Below are 13,066 nucleotides of genomic sequence, written 5' to 3' on the forward strand. Positions count from 1 at the left end.
CCCCCCCCCCCTCTCCCTCCCCCCCCCCCCCCACCCCCCCCCCCACCCTCTCCCCTCTTCCCCCCCCCCCCCTCTCCCTCAACCCCCCCCCCCCCTCCCTCTTCCCCCCCCCCCCTCCCCTCTTCCCCCCCCCCCCCACTCCCCCCCCTTCCCCCCCCCCCCCACTCCCTCTCCCCCCCCCCCCCTCTCCCTCTCCCCCCCCCACTCCCCCCTCTCCCTCTTCCCCCCCCTCTCCCTCTCCCCCCCCCCTCTCCCTCTTCCCCCCCCCCTCCCCTCCCCTCTCCCTCTTCCCCCCCTCTCCTCTCCCTCTTCCCCCCCCTCTCCCTCTCCCTCTTCCCCCCCCCTCCCTCTCCTCTCCCCCCCCTCTCCCTCTTCCCCCCCCCTCTCCCTCTCCTCTTCCCCCCCCCTCTCCCTCTCCCTCTTCCCCCCCCTCTCCCTCTCCTCTTCCCCCCCTCTCCCTCTCCCTCTTCCCCCCCTCTCCCTCTCCCTCTTCCCCCCCTCTCCCTCTCCCTCTTCCCCCCCTCTCCCTCTCCCTCTTCCCCCCTCTCCTCTCCCTCTTCCCCCCCTCTCCCTCTCCCTCTTCCCCCTCTCCCTCTCCCTCTTCCCCCCCTCTCCCTCTCCCTCTTCCCTCTCCTCCTCTCCTCTTCCCCCCCTCTCCCTCTCCCTCTTCCCCCCCTCTCCCTCTCCCTCTTCCCCCCTCTCCCTCTCCTCTTCCCCCCCCTCTCCCTCTCCCTCTTCCCCCCCTCTCCCTCTCCCTCTCCTCTCCCCCCCTCTCCCTCTCCCTCTTCCCCCCCTCTCCCTCTCCCTCTTCCCCCCCTCTCCCTCTCCCTCTTCCCCCCCCTCTCCCTCTCCCTCTTCCCCCCCCTCTCCCTCTCCCTCTTCCCCCCCCTCTCCCTCTCCCTCTTCCCCCCCCCTCTCCCTCCCTTCCCCCCCTCTCCCTCTTCCCCCCCCTCTCCTCTCCCTCTTCCCCCCCCTCTCCCTCTCCCTCTTCCCCCCCCTCTCCCTCTTCCCCCCCCTCTCCCTCTTCCCCCCCCTCTCCCTCTTCCCCCCCCCTCTCCCTCTCCCTCTCCCTCTCCCTCTTCCCCCCCCTCTCCCTCTTCCCCCCCCCTCTCCCTCTCCCTCTTCCTCTCCCTCTCCCTCTTCCCCCCCCTCTCCCTCTTCCCCCCCCCTCTCCCTCTCCCTCTTCCTCTCCCTCTCCCTCTTCCCCCCCCTCTCCCTCTTCCCCCCCCCTCTCCCTCTCCCTCTTCCTCTCCCTCTCCCTCTTCCCCCCCCCTCTCCCTCTCCCTCTTCCCCCCCCCCTCTCCCTCTCCCTCTTCCCCCCCCTCTCCCTCTTCCCCCCCCCCTCTCCCTCTCCCTCTTCCCCCCCCCCTCTCCCTCTCCCTCTTTCCCCCCCCCCCTCTCCCTCTTTTCCCCCTCTCCCTCTTTCCCCCCCCCTCTCCCTCTTTCCCCCCCCTCTCCCTCTTTCCCCCCCCCTCTCCCTCTTTCCCCCCCCCTCTCCCTCTTTCCCCCCCCCTCTCCCTCTTTCCCCCCCCCTCTCCCTCTTTCCCCCCCCTCTCCCTCTTTCCCCCCCCCCCCTCTCCCTCTTTCCCCCCCCCCCCTCTCCCTCTTTCCCCCCCCCCCTCTCCCTCTTTCCCCCCCCCCCCTCTCCCTCTTTCCCCCCCCCCCCCTCTCCCTCTTTCCCCCCCCCCTCTCCCTCTTTCCCCCCCCCCCCTCTCCCTCTTTCCCCCCCCCCCCCTCTCCCTCTTTCCCCCCCCCCCCCTCTCCCTCTCCCTCTTCTCCCCCCCCCCCCCTCTCCCTCTCCCTCTTCTCCCCCCCCCCCCTCTCCCTCTCCCTCTTCTCCCCCCCCCCCTCTCCCTCTCCCTCTTCTCCCCCCCCCCCCCTCTCCCTCTCCCTCTTCTCCCCCCCCCCCCTCTCCCTCTTCCCCCCCCCCCTCTCCCTCTCCCTCTCCCTCCCTCCCGCCGCCCCCCCCCCCAGCTCCACTTTCCGGCCCAAACACCATAACCATTAATCCCTTTATTCTTCAAAAAACTATCTATCTTTATCTTAAAAACATTGAATGAAGGAGGCTCAACTGCTTCACTGGGCAAGGAATTCCATCGATTCACAACCCTTTGGGTGAAGAAGTTCCTCCTAAACTCAGTCCGAAATCTACTTCCCCTTATTTTGAGGCTATGCCCCCTAGTTCTGCTTTCACCCGCCAGTGGAAACAACCTGCCCGCATCTATCCTATCTATTCCCTTCATAATCTTATATGTTTCTATAAGATCCCCCCTCATCCTTCTAAATTCCAACGAGTACAGTCCCAGTCTACTCAACCTCTCCTCGTAATCCAACCCCTTCAGCTCTGGGATTAACCTAGTGAATCTCCTCTGCACACCCTCCAGTGCCAGTACGTCCTTTCTCAAGTAAGGAGACCAAAACTTAACACAATACTCCAGGTGTGGCCTCACTAACACCTTATACAGTTGCAGCATAACCTCCCTAGTCTTAAACTCCATCCCTCGAGCAATGAAGGACAAAATTCCATTTGCCTTCTTAATCGCCTGTTGCACCTGTAAACCAACTTTTTGCGACTCATGCACTAGCACACCCAGGTCTCTCTGCACAGCAGCATGTTTTAATATTTTATCATTTAAATAATCCCTTTTGCTGTTATTCCTACCAAAATGGATAACCTCACATTTGTCAACATTGTATTCCATCTGCCAGACCCTGGCCCATTCACTTAGCCTATCCAAATCCCTCTGCAGACTTCCGCCATCCTCTGCACTTTTTGCTTTACTACTTATCTTAGTTTTGTAAAGGCCCGAAGAATCCAGCACGAGTTTTAAGGATACAAAATAATAACGTTTATTTACTATAACAATATATACATAGTAGTAGTAGTAGTAGTAACTTCCCTTGCTACCTTCTCCTTCCTCCTGGTTCCTGGACTGGCCAGCTTATTTATACTAGGAGTTTCTCCGCCCCCCTCATTGGGGAAGTTCATACTCCCATAGGATTGTGGGATAATCATTAGTCCCCAGCCAATCGTCAGTAGGCAGGTTATAACATCCCTCCCCCCCCAAAGTCCAAGGAATCCACCGTAGGCCCTGGCGAAGGAAGGCGTCGAACTCGTTTGGCCGCAGGCGGACGCCATTTGCACGCGGCGCTGGATCAGGCGGCGTATAACGAGACGGAGACCGGCGCTTCCGTGATGAACGGCGCGGTTGTACATCCACGGCCTGTGGACCCGAGGATTCCCCCTCTGATTCATCCTGTGTCTCCATCTCGGAGTCAGAGTCTGCTGCCTCCGTCATGTCAGCGTCTCTGTCCCCATTCGGTCCCGTAACGACCTGCGCAGGCTTCGAGTGAGGCACCAGTGGAAGATTTGGAGGACTACCTTCCCTTGTTTCTGGTCTTTGCCGCTGTTGAACTGAGCTCCGGGGGCGGGGAATCTTTTGCGGGGATGATCTTCTGGACCGGACGTGGTCTACATGTTTTCGCTGGAGACGACCCTGGGCTTGCACTTGGTACGATATAGGGCCCGTTTGGCGAAAGATTACCCCAGGAACCCATTGGGCACCATCAGCAAAATTCCGCACGAATACTGGGTCACCGGGCGCAAACTGCCGAATCGGACGATGCCGAGAAAATCCCTGTCCCTGCCGTTCTTGTGTGCGGCGTACTTTAGCGCCAATGTCCGGGAAGACCATACGAAGGCGGGTGCGAAGTCTCCGGCCCATTAGGAGTTCTGCGGGAGCTACCCCAGTCACTGTATGGGGGGTGGTCCTATACGTAAACAAAAACCGAGCCAGTCTCGTGTCCATTGATCCGGAAGACTGCTTCTTTAGGCCTCTTTTGAATGTCTGCAACCCATTTGAAGCCGGGTGGTAAGGGGCAGTGCGGATATGGCGGATGCCGTTCATCTTTGTAAACCTAGCAAACTCCTCACTCGTGAATGGAGTGCCATTATCCGTGACCAGCACCTCGGGGAGGCCATGCGTGCTAAATGATAAACGCATTTTTTCAATTGTTGCGCAGGACGTTGTCACCTGCATCTTATGCACCTCCAGCCATTTGGACTGGGCGTCAATTAGTAGGAGGAACATGAATCCCTGAAAAGGGCCTGCGAAATCTGCATGTAAGCGTGCCCAAGGCCGCCCTGGCCATTCCCAGTGATGTAGGGGCGCGGCCGGCGGAAGCTTCTGATGCTCCTGGCAAATGGAGCAGTTTTGGGCCATCTTCTCAATGTCGGTGTCGAGGCCTGGCCACCAGACATAACTCCGGGCCAACATTTTCATCTTGGTCATGCCCGGATGCCCATTGTGCAAGTCTGATAATATCAGCTCCTGGCCTTTTTCCGGGACAATCACACGCGTCCCCCACAAGAGGATGCCGTCTTCCACGCTGAACTCTGACAGCTTGGAGGAAAATGCCCGTAACTCGCCTGGGAGCTGTCTATGCGCCGAACCTTTGACAGGACTGGCTCCGTCTGGGTCCACTCACGGATCTGTGATGCCGTGACAGGCAAGGTGTCCATAAAATTTAGGGTTGCGACCACCTCACCGGTCGTGGGGGTCGACATGGGGCCGGTCGATAAAGGCAATCGGCTCAGTGCGTCGGCATTTGCTATCTGCGTACCTGGTTTGTGCTCCAGAGAATACCCGTATGCAGCAAGCAACAAAGCCCAGCGCTGGATCCGTGCAGAAGCAATGGGCGGTATCGGCTTATCCTCTCTGAAGAGTCCCAGCAGGGGCTTATGATCAGTCACGATAGTGAAATGGCGGCCGTACACCTACTGGTGGAAGCGTTTCACCGCGAAAACCACTGCCAGGCCCTCCTTCTCGATCTGCGCGTACTTTCTTCTCCGCTGCAGTCAATGTGCGGGAGGCGAAAGCTATCGGTCGCTCGGCCCCGTTCTCCATCTTGTGGGACAGGACGGCCCCAATACCATACGGGGATGCATCACATGTGACGAGCAAAGGCTTTCCAGGATCATAGTGGGTTAGTAACCCAGACGACGACAATTGTTGCTTTACCCGCCGGAAAGCGGTTTCTTGCGGCTGACCCCAAACCCAGGTGTGATGTTTGTTTAGCAGAAGGTGCAAAGGGGCCAGCGTAGTTGCCAGATTGGGGAGGAACTTCCCGTAATAGTTTACGAGACCGAGAAAAGAACGAAGATGCGAAGTGTCAGTCGGGGTGGGGGCATGTTGAATTGCACGCACCTTCTCTGCGACGGGGTGCAGACCCTCGCGGTCCACCCGATAACCTAGGTAGACTACTTCTTTTGCCTGAAATACGCACTTTGTGTGACGTAAACGGACTCCAGCCTCCGAAAGGCGTCTAAGGACAGCCTCCAGATTTTCCAAATGTTCTTGCTCCGACGTCCCTGTAATCAACACGTCATCTAGGTAGACAGCCACACGTGGTAAACCTCTCAAAATGCCCTCCATAACACGTTGAAAAATAGCGCAGGCAGAGGATACTCCAAAGGGCAACCGTGTATATTCATACAGGCCCCGGTGTGTGTTAATTGTTACATATGGTCGGGAGGCAGGGTCCAGCTCCAACTGCAGGTAGGCGTGACTCATATCTAATTTTGTGAATGAGAGTCCGCCTGCAAGTTTCGCGTAGAGATCCTCTATGCGAGGCATTGGGTATCGGTCGAGTCGGGAAACTGTATTCACTGTAAGTTTATAGTCGCCACACAAGCGAACTGTGGCATCTGGCTTCATTACTGGCACAATTGGTGCTGCCCAGTCAGCAAAACGGACGGGCCTGATAATACCCAAACTCTCCAAACGAGTGAGCTCCCCTTCTACCTTCTCGAGCAAAGCGTAAGGCACTGGGCGCGCCCGGAAATAGCGCGGTGTGGCTCCTGGTTCAACTTGGATACGGGCTACGGCCCCTTTTATTTTCCCCAGACCAGGCTGGAATACCTCTGGGTATCGTCCTAGCACCTCAGTCAACCCTCCAGAAACTGTTTGGAGGATGTGCTGCCATTGCAACCGCAAATGGCGCAACCAGTCCCGACCCAACAGGCTGGGCCCATGGCCACGCACTACGATAAGTGGGAAACGCCCCTCCTGGCGTCCATAGACAACAGGGGTCATTGTAGTTCCTGCAATGTCCAGTGGTTCCCCCGTGTAGGTGGCCAACCTGGCCTGTGAGTCAGTTAATGTAAGGGTCTGTATACCCTGCTTGATGCGGTCGAATGTCCTCTGAGCGATCACGGAGACCGCTGCGCCAGTATCCAACTCTATCTCAAGCGGGTGGCCATTGACCCCTACTGTCACCTTAATGGGGGCCACACGGGGAGCTGCCACACAATGCAGCTGCAGGCAGTCGTCCTCCGTCTCCACATCCTCAGGAGTGGTCGCCGCAGGTTCAGCCACATGGAAGGTACGGCCTCTGGGCTGGTCCCAGTTACGGCCCCTGGGCTGGTCCCAGTTTCGGTCGGAACGACGGCGCCTCTGGCGTCCCCAGGACCGCCGTCCGCGACGGGGTCGGCGCCTACAAGTCTGACACGGACATGGCTCCTCATCCATTGGCTCTGGAGAAGGCTCTCTTCGGGGAGGAATGTCCGATGGCCACTGGCGTCGGTCTGGTCGTTGCCTCGCCCAAGGTACCGCAGGAGTGCGGGGGGACGTTTTTGGGCGGAAAGGGTTTCGCCCCAAGGCATGCACTTCCATTCCCTGTAGCTCCTGTACTCCTCGCTCTGCGCTCTCTCGGGACAAGACTATTTGTATTGCCTGTTGAAAAGTCAATGTTGGCTCTGCTAACAACTTTCTCTGGGTGGCCGCATTGTTAATACCGCAAACCAAACGGTCGCGTAACATTTCTGACAAGGTCTCACCATAGTCACAGTATTCCGCAATCCCGCGTAGCCTGGATAAAAAAATCGGCAAGGGATTCTCCAGGGGTCCTCTCAGCGGTATTAAACCGGTAACGCTGGACTATCGTGGACGGGGTTGGGTTAAAGTGTTGCCCCACTATATTCACAAGTTCGTCAAACGTTTTGGTGTCCGGCGCAGCTGGGTACGTAAGGCTCCTAATCACCCCAAACGTATGCGGCCCGCAGGCGGTGAGCAATATGACCACCTGGCGCTCGTTTTCAGTGATATTGTTTGCCCGGAAATAGTAACGCATCCGTTGTGTGTACTGGTTCCAGCTTTCCAGCGCAGCATCAAAAACATCCTAACGTCCGTACAGAGGCATGGTATAATAGAAAACAACTTCCAACCTGTATCCAACAAAAATCCAGGGAGGTGGCTTCAGCAGTGTAGACAGCTATTCACTTTAACCCTCGTCGCCAGTTTTGTAAAGGCCCCGAAGAATCCAGCACGAGTTTTAAGGATACAAAATAATAAAGTTTATTTACTGTAACAATATATACATAGTAGTAGCAGTAACTTCCCTTGCTACCTTCTCCTTCCTCCTGGTTCCTGGACTGGCCAGCTTATTTATAGTAGGAGTTTCTCCGCCCCCCTCATTGGGGAAGTTCATACTCCCATAGGATTGTGGGATAATCATTAGTCCCCAGCCAATCGTCAGTAGGCAGGTTATAACACTTAGTGTCGTCTGCAAACTTAGACAAATTGCCCTAGGTCCCCAACTCCAAATCATCTATGTAAATTGTGAACAGTTGTGGGCCCAACACTGATCCCTGAGGGACACCACTAGCTACTGATTGCCAACCAGAGAAACACCCACTAATCCCCACTCTTTGCTTTCTATTAATTAACCAATCCTCTATCCATGCTACTACTTTCCCCTTAATGCCATGCATCTTTATCTTATGCAGCAACCTTTTGTGTGGCACCTTGTCAAAGGCTTTCTGGAAATCCAGATATACCACATCCATTGGCTCCCCGTTATCTACCGCACTGGTAATGTCCTCACAAAATTCCACTAAATTAGTTAGGCACGACCTGCCCTTTATGAACCCATGCTGTGTCTGCCCAATGGGACAATTTGCATCCAGATGCCTCGCTATTTCTTCCTTGATGATAGATTCCAGCATCTTCCCTACTACCGAAGTTAAGCTCACTGGCCTATAATTACCCACTTTCTGCCTACCTCCTTTTTTAAACAGTGGTGTCACGTTTGCTAATTTCCAATCCGCCGTTACCCCCCCCAGAGTCTAGTGAATTTTGGTAAATTAGCACTAGTGCATTTGCAATTTCCCTAGCCATCTCTTTTCACACTCTGCGATGCATTCCATCAGGTCCAGGAGACTTGTCTACCTTTAGCCCCATTAGCTTGCCCATCATTACCTCCTTGGTGATAACAATCCTCTCAAGGTCCTCACCTGTCATAGCCTCCTTTCCATCAGTCACTGGCATGTTATTTGTGTCTTCCACTGTGAAGACCGACCCAAAAAACCTGTTCAGTTCCTCAACCATTTCCTCATCTCCCATTATTAAATCTCCCTTCTCATCTTCCAAAGGACCAATATTTACCTTAGCCACTCATTTTTGTTTTATATATTTGTAGAAACTTTTACTATCTGTTTTTATATTCTGAGCAAGTTTACTCTCATAACCTATCTTACTCTTCTTTATAGCTTTTTTAGTAGCTTTCTGTTGCCCCCTAAATATTTCCCAGTCCTCTAGTCTTCCACTAATCTTTGCTACTTTGTATGCTTTTTCCTTCAATTTGATACTCTCCCTTATTTCCTTCGATATCCACGGTCGATTTTCCCTCTTTCTACCGTCCTTCCTTTTTGTTGGTATAAACCTTTGCTGAGCACTGTGAAAAATCGCTTGGAAGGTTCTCCACTGTTCCTCAACCGTTTCACCATAAAGTCTTTGCTCCCAGTCTACCTTAGCTAGTTCTTCTCTCATTCCATTGTAATCTCCTTTGTTTCAGCACAAAACACTAGTGTTTGATTTTACCTTCTCACACTCCATCTGTATTTTAAATTCCACCATATTGTGATCGCTCCTTCCGAGAGGATCCCTAACTATGAGATCATTAATCAATCCTGTCTCATCACACAGGACCAGATCTAGGACCGCTTGTTCCCGCGTAGGTTCCATTACATACTGTTCTAGGAAACTATCGCGGATACATTCTATAAACTCCTCCTCAAGGCTGCCTTGACCGACCTGGTTAAACCAATCTACATGTAGATTAAAATCCCCCATGATAACTGCTGTACCATTTCGACATGCATCGGTTATTTCTTTGTTTAGTGCATGCGCAACCTCCCGCTCTCAATCTGCTCACTCCTCGTCTACCTTCCCTTTTCCAGGATGAGGAGAACTCCGGCGATGAAGAGTGTCAACTCGTCTTCCAAGACATGGCCGATCCCACAGAAGCTTTCTTCCACCAGGTGAGACTGTGTGGCGAGTGCACGTTGTTACGCCGCCCTGAGCAAGTGCGCGGTCAAATCCAGCCCCACCTGCGCCGGAGTCGCAACACAAGCTAATCAACCAAACGCCCTGACAAATACACAACACCTTTGATCCCTGGCTGCACAGTAATTACGGTCACTAGGGTTGTAAGTTTAAACACGATTACTGTTTATTGATACGATGAAAAGCCCTTAGTCGCCATATTCCGGCGCCTGTTCAGGTAGATGGAGGGTGAATGTCCCAATAACCTAACAGCACATCTTTCGGGACTTGTGGGAGGAAACCGGAGCACCCGGAGGAAACCCACGCAGACACAGGGAGAACGTGCAGACTCTGCGCAGACAGTTTAGAGAAGATGTGCAAGGTCGGTGTTTTACACAGAAGGTGGTGAGTGCCTGGAACACGTTGCCAGGGGAGGTTGTGGAAGCAGATACATTAACGGTGTTCAAAAGGCATCTTGACAAACACATGGATAGGACATGTATACAGAGGGATATGGCACAAGGAAGTGCTGAGGGTTTCGGCAAAGGTTGGTATCATGACCGATAGAGGCTTGGAGGGCCGAAGGGCCTGTTCCTGTGCTGTATTATTTGTTCTTTGACAGTGACGCAAACTGTAACTTGCACCTGTGACCCTGGCGCTATGAAGCCATAGTGCTAACCACTATGCTACCGTGCTACCTACATTACATTAGTAATGTGTATTGTGAAACGTTGTGGTCCCAGCACAGACCCCTGAGGCACACCACTAGTCACCGTCTGCCATCCTGAAAAGGACCCCTTTACCCCCACTCTCTGCCTTCTGCCAGTCAGCCAATCCTCTATCCATGCCAGGATCTTACCCTTAACACCATGGGCTCTTAACTTATTTAACAGTCTCCTATGCGGCGCCTTGTCAAAGGCCTTCTGGAAATCTAGATAAATCACGTCCACTGGTTCTCCTTTGTCTAACTTCCTTGTTACCTCCTCAAAGAACTCTAACAGGTTTGTCAGACAGGACCTCCCCTTGACGAAGCCGTGTTGACTCAGTCCTATTTTACCATGCACTTCCAAGTACTCCGCGATCTCATCTTTAATAACAGACTCGAAAATCTTACCAATGACCAAAGTCAGGCTAACCGGCCTATAATTTCCCGTCTTCTGCCTCCCTCCCTTCTTAAACAGTGGTGTTACATTAGCCACTTTCCAGTCCTCTAGGACCCTTCCTGCCTCCAGTGATTCCTGAAAGATCATCACTAATGCCTCCACAATTTCCTCAGTTATCTCTTTTAGAACCCTGGGGTGTAGTCCATCCGGTCCAGGTGACTTATCCACCTTCAGACCTTTCAGTTTCCCCAGAACCCCCTCCTCAGTAATGGTCACTGCACTCACCTCTGCCCCCTGGCTCTCCTGGAGCTCTGGCATCCCACTGGTGTCTTCCACCGTGAAGACTGATGCAAAGTAACTATTCAGTTCCTCTGCCATTTCTTTGTTTCCTATTATTACTTCTCCAGCCACACATTCCAGTGGCCCAATATCTATCTATTCTTGCCTCTCTCTCACCTCTTCTTTTACATTACTGGCTAGCTTGCACTCATATTTCATTGCCTCGCCCCTTATTTATTTTTTAGTTGTCCTCTGCTCGATTTTGAAGACTTCCCAATCCTCTGGCTTCCCACTAATCCTCGCCACTTTGTATGCTTTTTCTTTTCCTTTAATAGTGTCCTTGACTTCCCTCCCTTGTCCTGCCCTTGGCATGTTTCCTCCTCCTTGGGATGAATTTCTGTTGTGTCTCCCTAATAACCCCCAAAAACTCCGACCATTGCTGTTCCACTGTCTTCCCTGCTAGGCACCTCCAATCAACTCTGGCTACCTCCCCCCTCATGTCTTTGTATTTACCTTTATTTAATTGTAATACCGTTACATCTGATTGCAGCTTCTCCCTCTCAAACTGCAGGGTAAATTCTGTCATATTGTGGTCACTGCTCTCTAAGGGTTCCTTCACCTTCAGTTCCCGAATCAAGTCTGCCTCATTACACATCACCAAATCCTATTTTAAAAATGTTTTAATTAAATTTTGCGTTTTTACACTGTACACAAAAAGAAAAAAAAATGGATGAGACGGCAATAGTTTACATGTTGCACCCCTCCATTGAGTGCCCCTACTTCCCCTCTTCTGCTATTTCTGGGTCTCATCCTAGGCCCATAGCTGGTTTGTTTGGTGTTTGTCTTTTTCATGTGGCTTTGTGTTGGGCCCTCTGGTCAATGTGTCGGTCTCTCACTGGGCTCCCCCTTGGTGTTTCCTTGTGCTCCTCGCTTTCTGGAAGTCCTCGTCTGACCCTCGGATGGTGCATTTGATCCTCCCCAGGTGGAGGAATTCCGACAGGTCAGCGAGCCAGTCTGCAGCTGTGGGTGGTGCTGCCGAGCGGGATTCTCCGGCGTGCGATTAGGGAAGCGAAAGCGAGTGCGCGGCCCCCTTCCCCATGTTACGCTCTGGCTGCTCCGATACCCCAAAGACTGCCGCTCTCGGGCACGGCTCCACCCTCACCCGGAAGTCTGTCCAGAACCCAGCAAGTCTGGGACAGGCCCAGAACATGTGGGTGTGGTTGGCCGGGCCCCTCTGGCACCGCTCACATTTGTCCTCCACCTCCGGGAAGAACCTGCTCATTCGGGTTCTGGTCAGGTGCGCTCTGTGCACCACTTTGAGCTGCATTAGGCCTCGCGCAGGAGGAGGTGGAGTTGGCCCTGCTCAGTGCTTCAATCCAGAATCCCCACTGTACATCAGTCCCTAACCCTTCCTCCCTTGTTCCGTCCAGTGGGAAGCGTGTCAATTTTTAAAAAAAATATGTTTTTATTAAGAATTTTTAATTAACAATATTTTCCACCTTGCAAACAAACCCCCCCCCCCCCCGTAACAAAGAAAAGAAAGAGAACTTACGTGGCAAGACATGAACATGGCAAGTCAATAAGATACAGAACTTGTACATTGGATTCTTCCCGTACATGTCAGTTTCCGGATCAATCATGTGTTTTCTTGTTCAAATGCCCCCCAGAGAACCCCCCCCCCCCCCCCCCCCCCCCCCCCGGGTTGCTGCTGCTGTCCGACCTTCCTCTAACGCTCCGCGAGATAGTCTAGGAACGGTTGCCACCGCCTGTAGAACCCCTGCGCAGACCCTCTCAAGGCAAACTTTATCCTCTCCAACTTTATGAACCCAGCCATATCATTTATCCAGGCCTCCATGCTGGGGGGCTTCGCCTCCATCCACATTAGCAAGATCCTTCGCCGGGCTACTAGGGACGCAAAGGCCAGAATGCCGGCCTCTTTCGCCTCCTGCACTCCCGGTTCGTCCACTACTCCAAATATTGCTAGCCCCCAGCTTGGCTTGACCCGGACTTTCACCACCTGAGATATTGTTCCCACCACTCCCCTCCAGAACTCCTCCAGTGCCGGGCATGACCAAAACATATGGACATGGTTCGCCGGGCTCCCTGAGCACCTTCCACATCTGTCCTCCACCCCAAAGAACCTGCTCGGCCTCGCCCCCGTCATATGCGCTCTGTGAACCACCTTAAATTGTATCAGGCTAAGCCTGGCGCAAGAGGAAGAGGAATTAACCCTACTTAGGGTGTCAGCCCATAGCCCCTCTTCAATCTCCTCACCCAGCTCCTCCTCCCATTTACCTTTCAGCTCCTCTACCAAAGCTTTCCCCTCTTCTTTCATCTCCTGGTATATCGCCGACACCTTGC

At 53.6% G+C, this 13,066-nt stretch overlaps 1 protein-coding gene across 1 annotated transcript in view; it reads left to right on the forward strand.

Moving 5' to 3' along the window:
- Positions 1-9,242: 9,242 nt before the first annotated feature.
- LOC140396069 (syntaxin-4-like) overlaps positions 9,243-13,066 on the forward strand; it is a 148,564-nt gene continuing 144,740 nt past the window's right edge. Inside the window, exon 1 of the mRNA XM_072484167.1 lies at positions 9,243-9,319. Coding sequence (XP_072340268.1) covers positions 9,287-9,319 — 33 coding nt within the window. The 5' untranslated portion in view covers positions 9,243-9,286. The remainder of the gene's footprint in view (positions 9,320-13,066) is intronic.

The sequence above is a fragment of the Scyliorhinus torazame genome, chromosome 19 (assembly GCF_047496885.1).
Source record: "Scyliorhinus torazame isolate Kashiwa2021f chromosome 19, sScyTor2.1, whole genome shotgun sequence".
Taxonomy (NCBI): Eukaryota; Metazoa; Chordata; class Chondrichthyes; order Carcharhiniformes; family Scyliorhinidae; genus Scyliorhinus; species Scyliorhinus torazame.